Source organism: Perna viridis, chromosome 4, assembly GCF_037379345.1.
Source record: "Perna viridis isolate PV_CMFRI_1.1 ecotype Kerala chromosome 4, ASM3737934v1, whole genome shotgun sequence".
Lineage (NCBI taxonomy): Eukaryota > Metazoa > Mollusca > Bivalvia > Mytilida > Mytilidae > Perna > Perna viridis.
The window spans coordinates 5,101,418-5,127,577 of NC_142448.1; the positions used below are offsets into that span (position 1 = coordinate 5,101,418).

The 26,160-nt window shown below is 31.6% G+C and overlaps 1 protein-coding gene across 3 annotated transcripts in view; it reads right to left on the reverse strand.

The window, feature by feature from the left end:
- Positions 1–2,727: 2,727 nt before the first annotated feature.
- Positions 2,728–26,160, reverse strand: part of LOC148618537 (V-type proton ATPase 116 kDa subunit a 1-like) — a 31,141-nt gene continuing 7,708 nt past the window's right edge. The window contains exons 6-22 of one of the 3 annotated variants that reach the window (XM_088577580.1): positions 25,949–26,031; positions 24,767–24,860; positions 24,053–24,265; positions 23,182–23,332; positions 22,620–22,759; positions 19,170–19,306; positions 17,085–17,184; positions 16,669–16,787; positions 15,797–15,948; positions 15,359–15,513; positions 13,777–13,881; positions 10,982–11,047; positions 8,569–8,586; positions 6,065–6,136; positions 5,784–5,901; positions 4,965–5,139; positions 2,728–4,328 (exon numbers count right to left, since the gene is read on the reverse strand). In XM_088577580.1, the coding sequence (XP_088433706.1) occupies positions 4,235–4,328; positions 4,965–5,139; positions 5,784–5,901; positions 6,065–6,136; positions 8,569–8,586; positions 10,982–11,047; positions 13,777–13,881; positions 15,359–15,513; positions 15,797–15,948; positions 16,669–16,787; positions 17,085–17,184; positions 19,170–19,306; positions 22,620–22,759; positions 23,182–23,332; positions 24,053–24,265; positions 24,767–24,860; positions 25,949–26,031 (1,992 nt within the window). In that variant the 3' untranslated portion in view covers positions 2,728–4,234. Of the gene's footprint in view, positions 4,329–4,964; positions 5,140–5,783; positions 5,902–6,064; positions 6,137–8,568; positions 8,587–9,302; positions 9,354–10,981; positions 11,048–13,776; positions 13,882–15,358; positions 15,514–15,796; positions 15,949–16,668; positions 16,788–17,084; positions 17,185–19,169; positions 19,307–22,619; positions 22,760–23,181; positions 23,333–24,052; positions 24,266–24,766; positions 24,861–25,948; positions 26,032–26,160 lie in introns of all 3 variants that reach the window. The other 2 variants (XM_088577578.1, XM_088577581.1) reach the window with 2 other exon arrangements.

Below are 26,160 nucleotides of genomic sequence, written 5' to 3' on the forward strand. Positions count from 1 at the left end.
CTTCGTGGTAGGGATATTGATAACATTTCTAAATGATCCATAACTTTGTTGAAGGGATATTGATAAAAACATTTTTAAATGATCCATAATTTTGTTGAAGGAATATTGATATAAATATTTTTAAATGACCCATGACTTTGTTTTTAATTGATAACATTTCTAAATGATCCATAACTTTGTTATAGGGATAACATTTTTAAATAATAGCATGGAGGACTACTTTTAATTCAGACTTATTTGTTACTGTCAAAAATAATACAAGTAAATCAAAGAAGCAAGTGCTCTGAAGACAAAAGTTAAGCTGTTGGTACAAAATTATCTTGGCTCCTAAGGGATGGATGGATTTCAAATTTATTGTGTAGCTTCATATGGATGGGCTTACATAGCATTGCATTACAACACATGCAACTTCATGTTGGTGTGGGGGGGGTATACATAGCATTACAACATGTGCAACTTCATGCTGGTGTGGGGGGTATACATAGCATTACAACACATGCAACTTCATGTTGGTGTGGGGGTATACATAGCATTACAACACATGCAACTTCATGGTGGTGTGGGGCGGTATACATAGCATTACAACACATGCAACTTCATGGTGGTGTGGGGCGGTATACATAGCATTACAACACATGCAACTTCATGGTGGTGTGGGGGTATACATAGCATTACAACACATGCAACTTCATGGTGGTGTGGGGCGGTATACATAGCATTACAACACATGCAACTTCATGTATTTGTTTCATCAAAATACACAAGGTTTAATTATAACTAGACTAATGACACTTCGGACTGTGAGAATTAAAATAGAAAAACTAATGAGCAAGCTCACAAAGGGCTTCAGATGGACTAAAACTTTAAATGTTAAACCCTTACTTTGGAACGTCACCCTTTGTAGATAACTGACAATAATTTAATTTGATTGTTTATTTCCCATTTAGACAAGACCAACTTGGTACTGTGACATATATAATGTTGATGGGTTCACAGGCCGCAATTCAAACAATTCCGAACTAAATAAGGCTTTGATGAAGGGACAAATCGTAATTTTGACTTGAATCAATAGAAATTAAATCATAAGGATTGTTTATATTTTTGACTAAGTTATGCTTGCATGTGTAAAAGCATGTATGTCAACATTTACTACTAATTTCAGAAATGTAAACAGTCATACTACCGGTAACTTCACACTTTCTTTCCTATCAATCATATATTGAAAAATTAAAAAAAAGTAAATGGTTCAGGAATATACTGAAATTTCTAACAGAGTATCAATCAATTATTGGTGATGTACCAGGGCCAAGAAGGACTGTCAACAGAGATATCTTGACAATTTATTATGACTTGTGATGAGTTCTTTCAGGAAAATAAGCCATCAATAAAAAATACTGAAATTAAGAAGAAACTTCTCCAAAATTTACCTTCTGCTTACATGTGTCAATGATCATGGAAAAGAAATGGTCAAATATCCTGGTTGAAAACCAGAGAGGAGATCGACATGTTTGCAGGGCCCAGGTTGAGTTGAACCATGAACAGTTGTGGCAAGTATGGACACCATTCAAGTTTGATACAACTCCAAATTTTGATTGTGATAGAAAATTGACCAGAAACTAAGTGGCCTCTTATAGGACTCTCATTCCTTAATGGTTCCTTAATCACAACCTATGTAACCAATCCCAGCCTTTCATTGAGGGTATGACACTTCGTGGTACTATATCAGAGATTCATGCATTTTACTGAAGTTAATGTCAATCCATTCTCTTATAATCAAATTATTGTTCAGACATCATGAGAAGGTTTTTTTCTAGTCCCCAATCCCTAAATGGCTTGTCACAAACCCAAAAATCAATTCCAGCCTCCCTTTGGCAGTATGGGACAATTGTGTCTAATACTGAAGTTTATATTGTCCTGACATCAAATGTCTATAGAAGGTGATGCCAGCATGGGACAATTATGTCTAATACCGAAGACATCAAATGTTTATGGATGATGCCAGCATGGTACAATTATGTCCAATACTGAAGACCTCAAATATCTAAGGATGATGATGCCAGCATGATACAATTATGTTCCCTGTGTTTTTTTTTTGTGGTCACAAAAAAATGACAAAATTTATTAACTAAGATGACATTCCTCCAGTTTATACCATTGGGACATCATATTAATGGATAACTGTTCCTTTCATCATTCAAACTTTGTCAACTTGCCATCTTTATTGTGACAATTTGGTATAGAAAGAAATTATCAACCATCATATCCATAGTAACTAAATACTTATTAGTATTGATTCAATTTATTCAACACCATTTCCAGTCAGAGACTAGATTCAGTTTCAATTGGTGATGTTCAGGAAATAGAAATGACAAATACCTGAGGAACTTTGGTTGTTAACTAAACAACTGATGAGGAGAAACTTTCCATCATTCCCTAGGTATTTAAATTTATGTTGAATATAAATTTCCTCTACTAGACACTACAAAGCCTTATGTACCTTCATTCTTTACATTTCTTATCAATGATCTAGATAACTACCAAAGGATCGTCATTTATTTGTACTCTAGGGAATATTAACTCTGAACATCATAACTGTATGTACTATGGACACCCTACTAAGTTAAACACTAGAAAAATTTTCAGCAAAGTACTGGAAAATAGTTTTGCTGGCATTTTTTTTTAAAACTAAGTGTACATGAAGGTGATACAATGTAAGAAAAATCAACATTATAGCGAAATATATATTTATTGGCATCTAGTTTTAACAACTGTTTAAGCAACAAATACGCATGTTAATTACATTTCTTATGATCAGGATATGTAAATTTGAAATCAATCTGAAAAGGCTTATAAATAGAAAAATAATATTTTGACATTCTCTTCACTATTAATGAATTCTTCACTCAGCTTGATACAACTGCAAAGGTCAACCCTAACTAATTGGGGCAAGTACATACACACCATTTAAGCTTGATACAGCTCTGACTTAGAATTCGACTTAATGATTGATATGGGGTAAGATTTTGACCAGAATCAATGTGGCACCCTTCTCTTAATTCCTAAATGATTTCTGTCACAACCTCCACAATCCATTAAGACTTTCCTGTTTGTAATATAGCACCTGGTCTCACAATTTCAAAGAAATTAATATATTTCACAAAGTTATTTTCCAGTCATCACAAAATGCTTGTTTCTGGTCCATTTGTGTTCCTGTATTCTATAAATGATTCCATTCACAGTCCTTTAAATCAATCCCAGCCTTCTTTTTGTGGTATGGCATCTTGTGTTACAATGTCTAGGAGACCCATACACTTTTGCCTATGATATTGTTGGAATAACAGAAAAATGCATGTTTTTTTTTGTCCCTTTTTGGCCCCCTAATTACTGAACCAATCTTATCCTCCTTGTTGTGGCATGTGATACATTGTATTTCAATTTCATAGAGATACATACACTTTTACTCAGGTTATTGTAAATACACAAAATATCTATGTACAACAATGATAGTGACAATGACAGCATGATGCCATTTAATATTATTTTGAAATTTTTTGGGGTTGTGTAAAAAACTACTCAAGATAGATTTCAATACAGAACTCAAAAGAATTAAGTAGCGTTACGATAAACTGACAAAATTAATCCAAACTGAAATGTATAATGATTTTAATTCTCCTAAGACTTTAATCTAGAAGGGTTCTATAACAGAAGGGTTCTATAACACTGATAAACTTTTCGGATCCCTACATTATCATATTGCACACCAACAAAACAAAAGCACCAGACAACCCAACATTTTTTCTTGTCAATAACTTAAGATGACATCTGCCTTAACTAGCCTACGATATAACTAAGTAATAGTATTTAGGAATATCTAAGTACATAGTAATAGATTCAGTTGACACTACAAAGTGTAAATGTTAACAAATTTTTTTTAATTGCTTTTTGCATGTATATTTCATTTCAATAAACTCTGAAAAAAAAAAAAAAAAAAAAAAACGCTATAAAATTTACCAATAAAATTATAAACCAGTACTTTAATACAGGATAAAATTACCAACATGTATCAATGATATTTTACTGAGTTATACCTTTTATTAATTAATGTTGACTCAAATAGTGGAAACAATCTACAAAATAGTATTGATTTAAAGTACCCTGTATATATAAAATTTGTAATATAAATCTAGTTACAAAAAGGAAGACAAAGTATAATCTGGTTATCATCACTGACTCCTCAATCTTCAAAAGTTGGTTCTATCAATGGTTTGAAGCTGAATGGAGTAAAACTGTATCCTGCTCCTCCATAAAACTTACTGTTAAACTCCACCCTGTAAACATACATTATTATCTTTAATATCATTGGAGAGGTTGATATAAAGCATGCACCTTATACATTAAAATAGGAGCATAACAGTTTTTCATGTGTACATGGATGACAATAATGGCATACCATTATATGACTGCAAATTTTATTTTGCAGCCATATAAACATTTTTTTTATGCACATAGCAAATGATGGTGAACCGTCCTAAAAAAATATCAAAATCCTCTAAACAGTTTAAGAGAAGTTGTGCTTACAAGAGAAATGGACAGACTAAGAGAGATGGACAGACAGAGTGCTTCATATATAGCACTCAAAACTTTGTGAGGTAAAAAATAATCAAATTTTGCATTTTATGAAAAGTATCACCTTACAGGAGTCATAAGATTTTTGGAGGCCTTCTCTTAAGGTACTTCTTACCTATGGAGTTTTTCAATGAAGAAAAAAACCAGCAAAAATCTACTTAAAAAAGCAATAACTACAATGAAATTTTGTACAAATTTCTCCTAAAGAAGACTTTGTAAGGCCTTGTCATTAGGATCATTCATTTCTTTGGACTATTGTTATGTGATGGATGGACACTGAATATTATTATATCCCTCTGCTGCTTTAAGACAAAGGATTACATATTACAGTAACCTACCAGTGTAAACGTAGAGTGTGTAAGAAAGCTGACAATCCTTCCATGACCAACAGTACTGCAACAGTTAACACAGCAAAGGCACCAAACAGGAAAAATACCAGGATACTACCCACATAAGGCAAATCCATCGTCAGAGAAATACGGAACAACATTCCCCATAACACTTCTGACAACTCTACAAAAATATAACTGTCCTAAATATAATTTATGTAGGCAACTGTATAGTATACTTTCAAATCTAAATTACGGTAGGGAGGAAGAGGATTTGAAATATTAATTTTTAGGTTTATGTACTCAAACAAAAGAAAATTTTAGTGTTTGTTCATTAGGCAGTAAAAAGTTATACTTTACAGTGTTTTTTTTAAGATTACCTTTAGATGAGTGTGACTTGTTTCTGTTATGATATTAGGGCACTTTTGTTTTAGTGTGATTTGTTTCTGTAATGATTTTAGGCTACCCTTGATTGTGATATGTTTCTGTAAAGATTTTAGGATACCCTGATTGTGATTTGTTTCTGTAATGATTTTAGGATATCCTTGATAGTGATTTGTATGTGATGAATTTAAGATACCCTTGATTTCAATTTGTTCCTGTAATGATTTTAGGATACCATCAATTGTGATTAGTTTCTGTAATGATTTTAGGATAACATTGATTGTGATTTGTTTCTGAAATGATTTTAGGATAATATTGACTGAGTGGGATTTGTTTCTGTAATGATTTTAGGCTACTTGTGATGGAATGTGATTTGTTTCTTTAGCGATTTCAGTGTTTCTGTATACTCTTAATTTTATAAATACGATATGTATGTTTACTTACGAGCATGAGCCAAGCTAAGAGCCCAGAGACGGAGATAGGAAGCAGTATGTGAAATACATCCCAAACAGAACTCAATGGTGTGGATAGCTTGATGGATGAACACTTCACTAAACTCAAACTGCAAAAAAAATATTCTTACTTGTAACAGAGTTTAGACAAAAACGAAATCAAAATTATTCTTTATCTAAATATGTTTTTCTTTAAAAAGAAAATCAAAACTGTGGGAAAGTAATTTTTTCTGCTTTGGCACATAAGATGGGAACATAGTAGTTGACTTATACCTCATCTTCATGTGAATCGTGTGAATCATGAGCTGCATCCATCTCTATATCAATGTCTTTAGTGTCAGAGCTCTGCAAAGAAAATCAATACTCATACTATCATCAATACTTCAGTGTCATCGTGAAACATTACTTCCTTTATAATACTTTTAATCATATCTTATATCTATAAGAATTTCAGTATTCACTCAATGATATGATTTCATTTGTAATAACTATTAGATTGCAGCTGACCAATTCCAAATTACTTATGAGATACATGAAATGTGATTCTTCATCAGATAAGGAGAACATCCCTCTACTGATTATACAAAAATAATAATTCAAGTATATAAGGATGGAATGCCAATTGATGAGCTGCAAGGAAATTATACTGCTGTATCGTATTCATCAGATCAACACAAGAACAAAAGAAATTTAGGGAAAAAAATCCAAAAACTAAACTCTGAAAATCTTGTTCAATATTCTGTCAATCACTCAATGTATAAACTCTAAAAGGATTCAATTTTCTTTAATTTAGGGTGATATAATAGCAAGAAACGTACAACTGAAACAAATGACAAGTGAAAATAGACAGAATAAAAGTTGTTACTACTAAATGAAACTAGCTATCTATGTTTCTCATTTACTAGTATATGAATAATGATAGAGGTTGATAATACAAATGTTGAGATCATATCTTTAGAATTTACGTTTATACAAAAGATGCAAATGCATAAGGGAAAACTACAGACATGTGGGTAAAGTTCTTTGGAGAATTTACCTGTTGGTTATTACAGTTACCACATGACATAAGAGAAATTGAATTACAATAATATTACAGTACCCACATTGCATGGGAAAAGTTGAATTACAAAAATATTACTAGGCCGCATTACATGGGTTACTGTAACCAACTATTTCCAAATAAAAAGAACATTATACCAGAAGAAACAAACTAAAGAAATTTCAATATGATATAATCTATTTCTCAGCAAAGATGTATAATAGTAATGTCCAAATGTGATGAACACCAATGAATTTTTCAGCTTGGTTTTGTAATTCCAATGATATGATCCATACCAGGGTAATGTCAATAACGGTAAAGGGGGTGATGGAAGGTGATAGGAAAATGTTACAGTAGAAAAGCAAACAAACTTTAATACAGCTGAGTGGCATGGAAACATTCTTTTATAATTGTTACAATGATTGATGCTAGTGACCAATTATATGTATGATGCAACAATTTAGCTTATATATAATAAAGAGCTTTCCGGAGTGCAGCATGATACAACTGCAGTGGTCAAACTCCAACAGTTGAGGCAAGTGTGGACACAATATTAATTTTTGACACACTAATGCATAGGGACTTGTAGATCATTATGGACATAACAACTGGTTTTGGACACAATAAAGCACAAAAATTGAAAATTCATTAACATTTTCAAAACTGGGCCAAAAAAAACAAGAGGCTCCCAGGAACCTCAATCAAGTAGTGTCAGAGCAGAAGATTTATGAAAGGAATAACATTAAAAATTGCAAAAAAACATCAAAAACGGCAATAACTCCAACATGGCTTAACATATTAAATGAAAATTTACCACTGATAGACCTCATCATGCTGAACACTTTACCCCATGTCAGAATCAGAATTTGGCTAAACCTAACTGTTTTGGAGATATATGCAAAAAACTACTGCCTGACCCCTATGTTCTATTTTTAGTATCGGCAGTCATTTTTTTTGACGGATCAAAAATCCCCACGTCAGTTCTATGCAGGATATACCAAAGAACATTCATACAAGTTTGGTTCTAATTGGTCACGTAGTGTCAGAGGAGAAGAGTTTTGAAAAATTGTTAACGATGAGGGACAACAATGAGATGATGGATTCTAAGTTTTAGCTTAAATGGTCTTTGGCTAGGTTAGTTAAAAAAGTGATTTTTTTGGGGTGTGGCCTGTTTGACTCCTTACAACTCAAAAATGGTAAGAGATATCTAAATCCGATTGAAAAATGCATACAGGAATGTTTATAAGGAATCCAATAATTTTGTTTCCAAATTCAGAGCAAAAATTAAAAAATTCATAAAAAATCAGACTAAGAAGTTTTTCCTATCGGTTCAAATGAAAACACCTATTTCCCCCTTTTAACCCCTTATTTCCAAATGGGAAGGGGCAAAAACTAAAAGCTGTAGGGCCTTCCCCCATATTCCTAGGAACAATGTGTTTAAATTTAAAAACAAAATTCATAAATAAACTTATGTTAAGGACGCCAACAACAATGAGGATGACACTGCTGACAGGATGATACAATTATACGACCAAGAAATTTTTTTGTGGTTGTATAAAAATAAGAGGCAATTCAAACTTTATTAAAAAGAGAAAAAAAAACATAAAAACAATGTTGGGCAACTCATACATAATGTTGCAGCAAAACATCACAAGTAACTGGTACATATGTTAACAATAAGGGTCTAAAGGAATATTAGTGTTAGGCATTCTAAGGTGCTGATGATGTAAATCCTTACATGTGAGTTTATACGTATCTAAAATAAAATAGACTCAGCTGTTCACATAAACACTCCAATCATTCCACCAATACATGTGTACCAATGTAATTCCACCAATACATGTGTACTGATGTAATTCCACCAATACATGTGTACCAATGTAAATCTTTCTTTACTCTTGGTACACTGCTGTGACTAAACCAAAGCATTAACAAACTAAACAACAGAATTTTACAATTTTTAGATAAATTGTACACTATTGTCATCGTGATAATGGTTTAAAACCCAAACATAAACAGTTCTAAAAGGGTACATATGTCTTTGTGGAATATTTCAGTTAATTTTGTTATTATCAACTATGCCCTTTCAATGGTAATAAAAATGTAGTAATAACTTCTGAGTCTATTTATGAAAAAAACAGAAGGAAAAACCACCATAATGCCAATGAATTGTGGAATGACCTTAACACACAGGTACTTTATTATTGCCTTTATTTTCAGAGAAATTAGTATAAACAATAGCAACATGACAATAACTGAATCTATGATGTCAATAAAATAAAATGCTATATAGACTTTCCACAACAAGGGAAGTTAGGCTCACTTTGTAAGAGTGACACATGTTTAATGTATGATGGTGAGAACATGACAAATGAATGGAAAATTGACTACTTCTGATTTACTAGCAGTGGTTTAGTCACAGCACTACATTCTCTGGAATATAGATATCTATATAGCTTACATGCTACTTACCGGCTTCAGTTCAATGTCTGATTTGCTAGTTTTGTCAGCAGACATTGATGACTGGGTTAGAGAAAACACACAGTTAGTATGTAGTACACACTTATATATCACAAAGTTAGTATGTAGTATACACACATCTCTATATATCACACAGTTAGTATGTAGTAACCACACTTATATATCATACGGCTGCTGTTTATTAAGCTTCAGTCCTTTGATTCATATATTTATATGTTATGTAAACAGCCTACAGCTAATGAGATGACTTTAAAACAATAGTCAATTGACTTTTGACCTCTCAAAAGTATTTTAATATCATGTTTTGGCTATTTGTAATGAAGCTCCAATGAAATTGAAGTTACAAAGCTATAGAATGGAAAAATTCAGCTTAAACAAAGCTGACATCTTACTGTTCACTTTCCATCAATGTAGAAAGTAGACCAGATTTTGAACTACCAAAGGAGCTTTAATAAACTTATTTCAGGTTTAAAATATAAAAAGAGCAGTTTTATTTTTACTTATTCGATACAATGCTTTGCATGGTGCAGCTTGATATGACCACAGAGGTTGAAACCTTAACAGTTGGTGTAAGTATGGACACATTATTTAAACTTGGCACAGCTTTGAATTTTGATTGCCATTAGACATTTTACACATGTTGAGAATTTGACCAGAATCAGAGTGACCCCTTTTTGGTACCACTAAATGGTTCCAGTCAAAACTTCAAAAATCAATCCCAACTACACAGGAAACAATGCAACATTTGTTTTTCATATGTTTTGAACACACCTGAAAAAAATATAATTTTCATATGGGTAAGACAACCACGAAAAACATTATAACGTATGGGACTAACAAATAATTTATGAAAAAAAGTGAATAAAATTCAAACGGTAATTGTATGTCTTCCATAGGACTTAATGTATAAAAATGGTTTTTAACAATTCATATGCCATATTCTATATATTCTATGAAATGCTTGTTTTTTTTTTCCTCTTCCTGGCCCCTAATTCTTAGGGGGATTATTGCCATAACATAAAACAATACCATCATTCCTTTTGTAGTTTACAAGCATGTTATAACATTTTATGGAGATGAACTGATATTCAAGTTATTACATGAAAACCGAATGTCTTCAAGATGCCAACAATACAGACGATGACAGTGCTGTACTATTATATGCACAAAAAATATTTGCAGTCATATAAAAATCAAAGAACTAAAAACTCTTTGAAGCTTTATAGTAGAGATTTTTAATATAAACAGTATACATGTACCTATTGAAGGTATAAATAAAATGTATATTGAAGCACACATTTGTTTTGACATAAGCCTAAAGTAATTACATTTTGCATTAAAGCATAAGTCATGCTATTAAAAAGAGGGCAGAAAAAGTTTGGCCATGCTTACTAAATATTTAAAGAAAAGAGGTATACACAGAAGAGACAAAATAAACATCCTCCTCCTTCAATAAAACTTAAACTACAGAAAAAAAACAAAGAAAAAATGATAACACAAAAAATAAACAAACACTGGGGTTATTCTAACCAAAAGTAGTGGAAAATAATACTGATGTGATAGAATTATTAGTGGTTGAAAAATAAACTAAAATAATAAATGTAATAACTTTACATACTTGTTTCAAATAAATACAATTGGTAGAGGGTTAGTTATGGTGGACCACTTACATTATCAGGAAGTTCTTCTTGATGAATTAAGGCTCTCTCTGATACAGCTCCTAACATATTCTTTCTCTGTAATGTACAACAATCAAAGTTACTAGACACCCATTGTTTTACAATCTAAAATCATTAGTGGCCAAATAAGTTGAATGTAAAATTGGAAATGTTAATCCTGTTATCTTGAAAGAGGAACATGTGCATGTAATCAGAAGTAAGGTTTGTCATAGCAATTAAAACTACATGCCTATATTATAAGAAAATGTACATGCTACAAAACTGAAAATTCATTCAAGTACTGGCATGCTCAACAAGAATCTGATGCACAGAATCTAAGTAATCATCAAAACTTGGAAATGTCAATTTTACCAAAGGATATGTCTTGAAGTTAGATCATTTCTGAAACCATTATCAAATAGGCATTCTATCAAATCAATGTCATGTATATACCAAATCAATGTCATGTATGTACCAAATCAATGTCATGTATATACCAAATCAATGTCGTGTATGTACCAAATCAATGTCATGTATGTACCAAATCAATGTCATGTATATACCAAATCAATGTCATGTATGTACCAAATCAATGTCATGTATATACCAAATCAATTAAAGGGGTGTTCCAAATATTGTTCAGGCTGAACAGCACCCTATTACATCTTAATTAGTTGGCGAAAACTGTAAATGTACTACTTCCCTAGCATTACAATCAACTACATGTATTGGAATTCTACTTCTGGAAATCTATAGATTTGTCCTGCAATATTATACACATATAGAAACTAATTAACTAGCAAGCTTCTGGGGAATCATGTAGCAGTCTAAACAGTTACACATGTCTAAGTTAGTTCTCATCAATATCTCAAGTCTAGATAAAATAATGAATTCTCATGTAAATATCTTTACTCTGATTTGATTAAATATCATGTGTAGTTTGCCCATTGTTGGATAAACTGCTGATTTTAAGGTGCATGGTAAAGTCTTAGCTTACAAGATAACCCTGAATGGAAATGCCCTTGTGGATCTCACATCATGTGAATGATGTGACATATTTCTGATAAAAAATACTACAGCTGAAGAGCAAATTGGTTTAACATTTCTGATGTTTTATAAATGTTTGAATCATAAATACTTGAAATTTACTTATAAGAATACAACAATAACCACCCTTATTGGAAATTATCTACACAGTTTTTCTCTTCTCATAAAGTTGGGTTACAATTGAACAATCCTTCAGGAACCTTACTTTCTAGTGGTAAACAAACCTTCTGTGGTCAAGCATGAACAAGGGTAAATTGTGAAGTATCTACTTGTTGTTACATGTATGAGACAAAATTTTCACAGTAAAACTTGTTAAATATTAGCTCAATACATTCAAATGAGTCCAAGAATGAATTTGGTCTAACCATGAAAAATGCATATCATTAAATGCAAGCACATAATGCAGTTCAGTACTGTCTATAAAAGATTCATAATAATTACCAGATTTTAATACAACTCTTCTACTGAGCTATTATCAAAATACCATGCAGTCAAATTGCAGCATATAATTGAGGTGATCATACTGCATGATAAATGTCTTACAGAGTTTTAAAATCATTCAGATGAAATCAGACATGAGACTGTGATGAAAACTTTATACTCCAAAACCATATTTAGCTAGTAAGCTAACTACTTACTTTTTCCATCTCCTAAAATAATTCAGTCTTATTGATCAATTCTTGGGTTTTTATTGTTTTAAACTGTTAGTATAATTAAGGGGTTTATGCACATGTACAAACAGCTTTTGAAACAAATACTGTAAAAGAACTATTGTTCATGGGGTACAAATTTTCATAGTTTTCATGGGAAGACCAAACTATGAAATTTGGCTCCCAATGAAAAGGAGATTTCCATTGAAGTGTATACTGAAAACCTCAGAACCATGAATTCAAGAATCCACAAACTAGTGATTTTTCCCTAATCCACAAAAATTGGTATCCACAAATTAAAGTACTTTTACATTAAAATGCTCTGTACAGCTTTTTACAGCTATGAATGTCCAACTAGAAGAGCTGGAATATTTATTGATACCGAAGTAAAATTAATACTTAAATTCTTCTTCACAAAACTGAATTATTTAACAAAGAACACTGCTGCTACCTGTGTTTGAACTAATGAACAGAAACTTCACAAGTTTTTCTAATTATTGGTATATACTGAAATATGAAATGTTGTCTGTCTAATAAAAGTACTGTATTTTGTCCCTTCTGAAATCCTATTTCTAAACAGATTAGGCCCTTACCATTAAAAAACAATGCCAACATTTATGTAGGACAGAATCTAGAATTAAAATTTCACTTAGACCATTCACTGGTAATTGAAGTTATTGCATGGAAATGAAACGTCTATGAGTGACACGGATAGTAAGACAGACAGCAACAATTCCATACAATATTTGCAGTTATTAAAAGCATGACTAACATTAAATGATGATTTCTTCATTTTAATTTGAAATTACAGAATGGGCTACATACAAAGAAACAATACAAACTGTTTAAACAAATTACTGAACAAAAAAATTAAATCTATATCTCCATTATTAAAGCTAAAAGCACAGGCTTAACAAGCAAAAACTAAACTGTTAGATAAGCCTAAAGAGATAAAACAAATGTTATTACATCTAAGAACTGTTAATATCACAAGCCCTTTGTTACACCAAAATCCTACAGTCAAAGCTTTATATTGACATACAAAACTGACCCAACATATGAGTTGAAGCTGAGAAAGCTAATCAGTAAGACAGATGTTATGATACTTACCCTGACTTTGGCATTGTGCCTGGATTTAAGTACAAATGGCTTCACACACAACATGATAGGGACCATGAGCAAACCAGTCAATAACAATACTATCTGAATTGTTTTCTGCAAAGTTAAATAAGAAAATTATTTGATTGTACTCAAACAAAGATTTTAAGAAAAAAATATGTTTGGTTTTTAAGTACACATGTATATAAACGCATTTGTAATTTAACAGAACTTTACATTTGCTGATAATGATTGATTAAATAATTCCTAGTAAAATAGGAACACAAATGTGAATTTTTGTGGCAATAGAAGAAGTAATTCAACATGAAATACCATATGTTCTGGTCAGAGTAGTTCTTGTCATGAAAAACCACATGATCTGGCCAGAATAGTTCTAGTCATGAAAAACCACATGATCTGGCCAGAGTAGTTCTAGTCATGAAATACCACATGTTTTGGCCAGAGTAGTTCTTGTCATGAAAAACCACATGTTCTGGTCAGAGTAGTTCTTGTCATGAAAAACCACATGTTCTGGCCAGAGTAGTTCTAGTCATGAAATACCACTTTTTGGCCAGAGTAGTTCTTGTCATGAAAAACCACATGTTCCGGTCAGGGTAGTTCTTGTCATGAAAAACCACATGTTCTAGTCAGAGCAGTTCTTGTCATGAAAAACCACATGATCTGGTCAGAGTAGCTGTTGTCATGAAAAACCACATGATCTGGCCAGGGTAGTTCTAGTCATGAACTACCCCATGTTTTGGCCAGAGTAGTTTTTGTCATGAAATACCACATGTTCTAGTCAGAGTAGTTCTTGCCATGAAATACCACATGTTCTAGTCAGAGTAGTTCTTGTCATGCATTTGTTTGGTCATTTATTGGAAGAAGTCATGAAAATTAGGACAAAATGATAAATGGATTTCATGTCAATTCATCCCCAGTAGATCCGTATCCAATCATAAATTTGATGCATTAGGAATTAATACGTTTAAAATATTAAACATAAACATTGAAATCTTCTCCTTTTATACACGTCTTTTCTTAAATGTTACAATATAAATTTTAAGTTCATAATTACATATGATTACATTACAAAATGAAAAGTAATTAGTCATTTATGTTATTTTTTTATCATTAAAGGGTTACTTTTTTTCATTTACTTGTTTTTAATCAAGATTTTTGCAAGTTCAGAAGCTGGTAGTCAGAAGGTATACTTCTACAAGTTGGTAACAGCACTGTATAAGGAGTCCAAGAGAGTTTTTTTTTTCATTTCTTAGTTAAGAATTTAGATACCTACCTTGAAAGTGTAATGACTGCAGTCCTAAATAAAATTGTCTGTAAATAACAAATTTTAGTATATGACACTAAATTTTATACACATCAATTCATACAATATAAATATTAGAGGGGACGGATCATCTTGGGAACGGATCAACTGGGGATGGACGGATTGACTTGGGGACGGAAAAGTAAGGGGACAGATAAAACCTGCTACCAACAAATGCACCTTTTTGCATGAAGAGTAACACACAAATTACTTAAAACTGATTAGATAATAATCATTTCAAGATTTTCTTTGAGATATCTGCTTTCATACCTGATTGTCATAGAAGATAGTCTGTGAAGAACATGGCAGGTCTTTGAGATCAAGGGGATAGCGTATACATTCATATTTCTTTGTTACATTGCCATGATTTTGGTCTGTATATTCTTTGGCATCCTCATACTTCAGGAGAAACATGTTGATAAAATCTGTATCAGAAAATAACTTTATAAAACAAACCAACAGAATAGTGAAAAAATTAACATGAAGACACACGTACTTCACAGTCATTTCATAAGTGGGCTTCATTCAAGTAAAATTTATTTTAACTTCATATAACTGAGGACAAAAACTGTGTAAAGCTTACTTCAAGTCACACGAGCAATCATTGCTTGTATAGATAATACAAGATGTCTAGATAGAAAACAAGTTATTGGGCAAAGTATCACTCACTAATACCAAAACTAAGATTATTTCTAGAAAACAACTTACGAATCAACAATGATGGTGCACACTGTGTACACTCTTGGTTAAACAAGAACCATTTATAAAACACTATGGCACACAAGTATCCAAACAAACATAACAAAAACAGCAGTGATGGAACAAACTCTACACATGCCTCCAAAGCTCTTTTGAAATACCTGAAAATAGAGCAAATGTCATATCATTTATCATGTACAGTTGGTCACTAAAATGCCCTCTTACCAGTGAACATCATAAAAATTGAAATGCGCCAGGGTGCACAAACAAGTTACATTTAAGAGAAAGAAATATTTTAGATATTTTAAATCAATAGGGTTCTCACTTATATGGTTTGTAACAATATCCTAATTTTTGGTTTGAATCAGATTTAAACTTTTTGAGTTATACAGAAACCAATGTTGATGCCTGCCCACGTTATGCTTTACCTTCCAATTAGATATCATCACTATTAGTTGAGCCTTTTGGGAGAAGTTTCGCTATGAAGTTTTTATCAATAAAACCCTTACAATGATATACATGTATCTCTCTTTGAACCTATGGAACAATAATCACCTTCCCCTATGCAAATCTACATATGATGTATAGACAGACAGGGGGTTCCTACTGAATGTGATGGGTGTAAATATTGCAATGCCTGATTAAAAATCATAAAAATATAAACAGAAAACATCAGAATCTCAATAGAAAAGGGAAGAATTTTGTATAAATTATCAAGAAGCCTAGCAGGGCATAGGTTTTTTTTAACAGCAAAGTGATGTTTAATTTCAAACTCTGTAATTTCATACAAGTATTTATACTTAACCATATGATTTTTAACAAAACTTTTAGTTAAATTAAAACATAGAGAAGAGTTATGACATACTTAAAGGTCAACTTACACATGGTTGACAAGAGAAAGAAGTATTCCAAGTGTCATCTGAGATATTCCAATGATCACTGATAGTTTCATCTTAAATGAGTTTGTAAAAGTGATCTTGTTTGTTGCTGGATTCCAGATCTGAAAAAAAAAATGAAAGAAAACTCCTTGCCCATCTATTCATTACAATCCCTTTGTTTTGTTCCTTTAAATCAAGAATGCACCAAACTGTCTTACCAGTTTCATACAAATTTAGATGCCATTTATAAATCTTGAAACCTAATTCATTTGATTTAAGACTACAAAATAAAAGAATCTTGTTTCTTATTGTTGTCCATCAAACTTAATATCGTTTTTGTATTTTAGACATTCATATCATAGTATTACCAAAAGTAGCAGAAGCTACGAAATACAAGGATGCTAAAATGATATACTTACAGGGTCTAGACCAAGAGGATAAGGTCCTTTATCACTGTCATACATGTACTTAGGGTCTAACACAAGAGATTTCAATTCAGGATCATGTAGTGTACTGTTTCTAAAAAAACAACAAAAAAAACCCAAAACATCAATATAATTACTTGTGAATACAATAAAAAAACTACTGAATTTTTATTTCCTATGATTTAAGCTTTAAGAAAATTCTACAGAATAAAACTGCATAGCACTGTGGCAACTGAAATAATTAATGTGTAGAATGTAAATAACAAAAGGATAAACATGTAACATGTGAGTCGATAATTTTCCTGACTACTTGCACATTTATATTGCATCATCATTTTTTACATAAGACTTGTTTAAACCATTAATGTAATAACAACAAGACAGCATCAGACTGATAACTAAAGGGATTCAACTTTATATTTTGTGGAGAATTTCAGTGTGTCTCAACACCTTTAAGTACAAAGACATTTTAGAAAAAAATAACAATAGTTATTTTAATTGGTAAACATGGTGTATGTTGATACTCTATCATTTTTGGTATTGTCTGATTACATTAGCTTTTTCAATTTCTTCTCCCATATAGTCATGTACAATGTCTAATGTAATAAATATATGTAAAATTCAATTGAATAGTTTTCCTCTAAATTTATTCTATTATTATGCATTGATATATTTTCTTAATCAATATTCATGTCAATTTCTCATGATTTGTCCGTTTCATCTGGTTTTTTTTTTGGTTTCTCAGGCTGATCTCTAGTAACAATAGGTGATATCATAGCAAACAATCACTAAAATTTCCACCATGGCAGATGTGGCAAAATATTCTAAAAACCATAGGGAACTTGACATTGCCCATAACCGGACTAATACCCCCACAGCCTGTTGAACCCTGTACATTTGGGGGCCAATATGTATGCATGATTCATATTGGATGCAATTTTTAAGACGGATAGACTAAGCACTTTTTACACACAACTTTTCTAAAAACATTGAACTCCAAACCACAATCAGTAGATTTTGTACTATTTTTTGTTGTTTACAACACAATGACAGAATATGACTGCAAATTTAAACATTAACACCTGACAATACACACATCACAATATGGTAATAAACACCCCATTAAGTTTCATACTAATCCAGCAAGTTGTTGAGGAAGAATTGTGGAGACCAAGATTTGCTGAAAAATGCCTCAGTCAAATAGCTGTCTTTTCTATAATTTTTGCCCAACCATAAATTCCTTACAATAAGTAAATCCAAATATGGTAATCTAACACTCCGTTGAATTTTATTACAATCCTGCAAGTCATTAAGGAGGATTTGCAAACAATGTATCAGACCAAGTTTTGCTTTAACTTCAAACAGCCGTCACTTCTACAATTTTTCCCAAACATAAATTCTTGAAAATATGCACATCTCCATGTGGTTATAATACATCCCATAAAGTTTCAAAACAATGCTATAAACATTTAGAAAATAGTGCAGACAGATGGACGGATGGACGGACAGGGTAAATTTTGTAAACTTTGTTTGCAGGGATATAACAGGTTTCATTACTTGTGAAATTTGAATATTGCAATATATCTTATATTTGAATTAAAATATACCCTTTTTGTATATGCATTATAAGTGTTTGTTCAAATTTTAAATCTTTTATCATATATTGCATACCCTATATCACACCCCTAGACCTATATTGTACCCCTTCATGGACATATAATGAACATGACATGTCAAAATCTGTAGCACATGTGGTATCTACCCTTGACTTATATCAACCTGCAAGCTAATAGCCCTTGGGGTACTATAGGAGTCTTGGGTTGATATCGCATGTGATACAGATTTTGACATAATATTAATATGCATCAGCATCATAAAGAACTTGTCAATGCTAGTTAATGATGTTGAAATTCTTAAATAACTTGAGTCAATATTTTGCGATATTCAACTTTCACTCATTATGAATCTCATAATAACAAAGACTCCTTAAAAAGATAATAATTGATTGGTAGAATGATAGACTACCAAGTTTGTGTTTATTTTTTCTATTGATTTCTAAATATGAATTATGTTACTTGCTTGTAGTAAGGATACCAGGAGGAACCAAACAGATTTAGAGACTTTGAGAATATGTCATTATATATCAGCCCAGTATATATAGAAAACAGTCCCATCATCATAATAATGTAGCGTCCACTTATAAATGTGTTAGCAATCTGAAAAGACAATGTGAATATGAAAGAATATACTAACAGTTTCTGATATTGTTTACTTCATATATAATTTTGTGTTAGTCTTTTTTTTTCTTTTTTTTTTTTTGAATATTTTCTGCTGCTTTCAAAAGTTTGTTGTGGTTTGTAGACATTATTTAGTACACATTATTTTATAGTCCACATTATATTAAGGTTTCAATGATATTTTATACTACTGAAAAAGTGTTGGTTCAGTGGTTTCAAATATCAAAATTCTATTTTAGATTCAGATGAGGACCTTATAGTTGTATGTACATGTATGTATAAAAACCACCTGAAAACATGAAGTATTCACCTGTTGAAGCTTTTCTGTTTTTTACTAAAATTCTTATTCCCAGCTCTGTTTTACTACTTGCTTAATACACAGAAAAAATGACAAAACCAGTCATCAGTCATAGGCAGAAAGATCAATACTGTAACGGTATTCATCTTGACCATTCTAAAGGGTGTTTTAAATAGTCTAGATAAACTGTCTATGCGTGAAGGTAATGTTCAACTAACATACATTGATTGCATTTTATGAAAAAAAGTGATAATTCCATAAAACAATATTTTAACAGAAGGGGTTCAAAGAATATAAATAACACAAAGCCCCAAAACAGTACAGCTTTTTAAATAAAATGTTTGCAGAGCACAACATAATACAACTGCAGTGGTTGGGCCCTGAACAATTGGGGCAAGTGTAAACACTATATTAAGTTCGTGTCACACTTGAGCATATGGACTTACAATTCATTATGGACACAACAACTGGTTTGGACACAATATAGCACAAAACTTGAAATGAAATTGACCAAAAAAATAATTTGATTTTTTTTTGGGTGTGGCCCTTATAACTCGAAAACCCTAAACATATCTGAAATCTCACTGAAAAATGCAGCAGCGATTTTCATAAGGAATCCAACATTTTTTTTTCAAAAACAAACCAAAAATAAACAAAAGTAGATTGTTTTGGGTGTGGCCCCTTTGACCCCTTATAACTCAAAAACCGTAAGACATCTGAAATGGGATTGAATAACCCAGGCACAGATTTTCATAAGGCATCCATTAAAATTCTTTTTGAAATACCCGGTTGGACCAAAACAAAATAGTCAAGCTATTGTCTTGACAATTCCTGACTCCCTTTTTGGCCCCCAATTTTTAATTTCTGAAAAGTTAGAATCTTTATCCCCCAAAACAATGAAGTATGACCATCCTGGTACAGAATATTGCGAAAAAATATCACAGACATTCCTAATCTTTCACTGGAGTAACATAATTGAATTCTATGAAATACTTGTTTTACACCCCTTTTTGGCTTCTATTTCCAAAACTATTGGGGCTATATGCATATGCCTCAAAATCAATACCCACCTTCCCTTTCTGGTTTATTACCTTGTCTTAAATTTTTATAAAGATCAACAAACTAAAACTCAGGTTATTGCATGAAAACTAAGTGTCAAATGACAATGCCGCCATTGTCAATGTTGACAATAGTGCCATATCAATATATGACTGCAAATATTTTGCAGTTGTAAAAAATGAGGGCAATGATTCAAATATGGCTTCATAGATTTACAGGAAAATTTGACCATAAATATATCTCATCATGATGAACATTTTCAACCTGTAAACATGTTTTTTGATGAATCAATAATCAATAATCCCCTCACTAAAAAAAAACTCTAGGTGATCTCATGCATTTGTATGTTATGATTTAGTTTTGGACACTGGTCATATACAAGGTCTATTGGTATGATGATAACAAGTTCAAAACTTGAGGAATTATGCTTAACTCTTGTTTAAGCAAAAAACTTTCTGCTTTTTTTAATAATAGGCTAAATAATTACGCAAATGACATTGACCTTATATCTAAAGCACAAGCTGGTTATAAAAGGGGTTTTCCTATGACTGACAATATTTTTGTTGTACATGCATTATTTCATAACAAATTACTTTTCTCTTGGGAAAAAAAACCTTTTTTTCATGTTTGTTGATTTTAAAAGTGCATTCAACACAGTATGAAAGTCAGACCTATGGCAAATTCAAAATATAATATATGAAGAAAATTATCTTTTTTAACTGTAGGATGTTAAAACAAGTTCAAGATTTGAAGATACATGGCAACATCAAAGTATTGATTCATATACTTATCCAATTACAACAGACATTTTTCTACAGCAAGAAAAAACTTTCTGATTAAGCACATAAATCTTTATACAGTATGCTATACTGAAAAATCCATAACATCAGCATCTCAGTTGATCCATAACTGAAGCTTTCTGATTCACTTGTAACACCTGCTCTATTATATAAAGTGTGGGGTTTTGAAAAAATACAAAATTTTATGGTATATGGTGAGTTGGGAAGATATCTATGGAAATTATTGTAAAACAAATAATGATCATGTTCTGGAATTAATTGATAAATGATGATAATTTATCTTTATTTTTGTATAACCTGATGTTCAAACTTCATAAAGGGAATCCATTGAAATTTAAATGAATGTCATATGTAAAATCTATACTTGACGATTGTGGTTCAGGTTTCATCTGGAATGATCAATACTACAATAGATATATTGTTATAAATAAATGTCTCATCAAGCAAAACCTAAAGGGGAGAATTCTATTCATTTTTTGAAGAAGAATTTAAACTAAAACCTTATTTACTTAGGATTGTCATGACTAAATCAGTATATATGACAAAACTTTGATGCTCAAATATTAAATTTCAGATTGAAACTAGGCACTGGTCAAGAATACAGAGAAAGAGTCTGTCATCATTGCAACAATGGTTCGGGAAATGAATTTTACTACCTTTTTATATGTAAAAATCTCTGTGTCCATTATATACCACAATACTACATTCAAACCCTGAGAGAATATAAACTAATGGGAATTTTGTTCTGTAATGTGCAAATATATAGAAAGTTATCCATTTCTTTTTTTTTTTTTTTTTTTTTTTTAAACTATTAAGATTTCTTTAAAAATGTATATTGAACCTGTACACTAACTTTTTTATATGTCTAAGTGACACTGATATCTTGTCATACTGTGTATATTGTGTGAATGCAAGTTTTTGTTTTGTCCTTTTGTACGTGTGTCTGAGGTTAAATAAAGTATTTGTCTTGTTTTGCTGGACTCAAAACAATCACAAACACCAATCAGTGCTTATTTCATTGAAAACAAAACAAATTAGTCATGATAAAAACATTACCTGTAATTTCTTTAAATGACGCTTATGATAGGGGTTCAATTTTCACACATTTTATTACCAAAGCTGACAGTGTACTTACTTCATCTTTGACTTTCATGGCAATTAACTTTTTCTCCATCAGAATGAGACCCAGTCCAAACAGAAACATGATAGCACCGTGTCCAGTGTCACCAAACATCACAGCAAACAGGAACGGAAAAGAAATTATAGCATATAGAGCTGAAAGAATCAAATTTAATGGAATTAACAGTGATTAATGCCATATACAGAAATAGCATTGCTTCATTAACTCACTCTCTGATTAATTGTTTAACATCTTGAAAAAAAAGGTTTCAATGATACAAACAAGGATTATCTAGAAAGTTTGTAGACAATCATGATTAATGACAATTCCGCTGCATGAAAGTACTGAAACTTCTTTTCATTTACTGCAAGAATTTGTTAAAAATGACACTTCATACAAATAATCTAAACTATATCCAAATGAAAGGAGCCAGACACTCACATCCAAGATCACATTGTTTAAGAATAAAAATTAAAACCTTTACAACGAAAACTGCCCAAAAAAATTTTCTTCAGTTTTTCATCCATCTGAAAATCACACATCTTCTGTCAGTGAAGAATCTGATAATTTATTTTACCTGGGTTGACCTCCTGGTATGTGGCAATACCATAAGCATCAACAATATCCTGGAAGACTCTTGTGAACTTGTTTGTGATGATGTATGTTGGAGGTGTTTCCTTTGTATCAATTCGATGTAAAATACAAGGTACATTACTACCACTAATTTCCTAAAATAAATTCACATTTCACTGATACACAGATTCTCTCTCAGTAATCAGTGGTTTCAATTATTTCTCCACTCAAGATGGCAAATTTAAATTTTCAACATTCAAGCTTTAACCAGCATGATAAAATCTTAATTTTACCATTGAGAGTAGAAAAATAATTAAAATCAAGAATTGGCTGAAGGAGAATTGGTTTTTCCAATGAAATAGGTAGAAAACTCAGAAATGTTCAATGGCAGGAAAACTCTAGCAGATAGAATTAAACTGGTTATTAATTTGGCTAGGCCCCTTGATAGAGCACCAAAATAAACTGTTAATTTGTCCCTTATGACGGTATTAAGAGATTTCTGGGCCATTGAAATTTTGGAAGGACCCATCTTTTTTTCAAATGCCCTATTGAAATCCTGAATATTTCCATAGGTTCCTATATAAAATGGGCCCTTGGCCCATCTTATGAGCCCATAATGGTCTAAAGCCGGGAAAACCCCTGAGTGAAATTATATTTCATTCCTGGGAAAGAAGCCAGTCTTAATGCCATTTTCTCCATAAAAATGAGAACTAAGTTACATATTTTTTTCATCTGCTTTTATATAAGTAAACAAACACACTCATAGCATCAATTATTTTCACTACTTACTCCACTGTTTTTTTGTTTGTGTCCCACACTTCACCTAACATTAACAAATCTATAAAGGTAAACTTCTAGTCTTAAGTCTTACTTACTGTCCCATGTTTGAGAGCTCTCTGCACATTTTCTAGTGCCAGAACAGGACACCAACATTCAGCAATTAAACTGTTATGTGACAGATCAAAGTTACACATATTAAGGGTATGGTAAATCGCTTTAATCTTCTTCACTTTAATTATCCATGCTGTGATTTCCTTCTGTACACCTTGTAAAACTCGGTTCCGGTGTGTTTTTGTCTGCTTCAAGACCTGTAATAAAAACAACACATTTGAAGGTAGATAATACCTGTTGCACAAAGAATTTTTTCCTGTCAGCTTGCAAAATCATAGACATATATATTTTCAACTACTACTAGTATTTAAATAATGTGTTCAAAATATTTGTAATTTCTTTTTTTTTACATAAAAATGTGTATGGTAAAATAATGAAAATCCATTTTTTTAAAATAAAATATAAAAATGGCCTTTATTAAGGCTCAATTATCTCAAAATCAAGTTCGGTCAACTGTTTTTTTACATTAAAATTCTACAGTATGTTCATTCAAGGTCATCTTTGAAAAAAATTTGAAAATTTATCTACTAGAAATATTAGGTATAATCTACGTTAAGGCAATAAAAACCTTTAATCCATTTTTATGTTTTCTTGTGCTATTTTATGTATGAAAGAAGTTTTATAGCAATCTATAATGATTGCAAAAGATCTGTGGTCTTGTTTTGTATTATCTTCCAAGAAAAAAATATATTACTTACAGTATTCAGATCATCCAATCGTGTAGAGACACCATTGTACATCTCAGTCCTTTCTTGAGGATTTTCTGGACATGGATACAATGTGGCTTTAAATCTGGCAGATAAAACATGTAACTAGAGGCTCTAAAGAGACTGAATCGCTCACCTTGCTTCATAAGTCATTCTAATTTATGTAAAAGCATCAATTTTTTTTCCTCGGATAATTTTTTATGCTCGTACCTAAGGAAAAATTATATCAACTATCATTGAATTCTGTCCAGTAGTTTCAGAGGAGAACTTTTTTTTAGAAAAATTTGGCTAAATTAATGGTTTAAAAGACTTATGCAAAGAATTACTGTCTGACCCCATATCGTCAAATGACGATGATGGACGCAAAGTGACAGCAATAGCTCACATGGTCTTTGGCCAGGTAAGCAAATAAAGGTAAACAAAGGTTCACTGACTAAATAACTCAACAGTTTGAAAAAAAAACAAAAAAACTATGTCCTCATTTCAAGACCTTTGTTTCAACATCTCCCTTAAGGCTATGATAAATGAGTGAAAGGTACATCTTCCATGACCAGTGTTGGGAATCTTTCAAAATTTTCAGATCGATGATTGTTGTATCAACATTGACTAATGATCGATGATCAGTGTATGGGAGTGATTAGGATGACCGTTCAATACTGTATTGCCAGAATGCCTCCATTACCTAGTTTAGATATTATTATATCTTATGTAAATGTGTGAAATCATCATCAATAAAGCAACACATTGACTTGAGACCTTACCATCCCCAGCCAACTACAACAAATTGAATCTTCCAATGTTTCATTTAAAAATAAAACAAACTGTCTGTCAACAGAAGGATAAATAGTCCAGTCAGACAAGAGAAAAGATGACAATGTCTTCATATTTTTTAAGACATGAATGAATTGATCTTGATTTCTTGAAATCGATAATTGAATCAAAGCTCATCAAATGACCGATAACTCAATAACCCTAAAGATCGATGCACCACTATCCATGACATAAGAGTGACATATTCATCATACAAAAAATATTGACTTGTCACATATTTATTGCAAGACAATTCTGTACAATTGATCACAGGTAAACATAGGTTAATAGTCAGCAGAACTACCAAAGCACTCTTTAGTAGCATGATTTTGAAAAGTTCTTATTAATTACCACTTCACTTACCCTTCACATATTTTTCTGACTCTGGACTTCAGTTGATCTCCTTGAAAAAAAATTATGAATACACATTTGTTGATATCAGCACCCTGAAAACAAAAATAAATACTATAGTTAAAGGAAAAGATGAAGTACTTTATAATTTAGAGAGAATCAAATATAGCAAACTTAAATACATATATTAATGCAAAATTAAAGATGTCAAAATCGAAAATCTA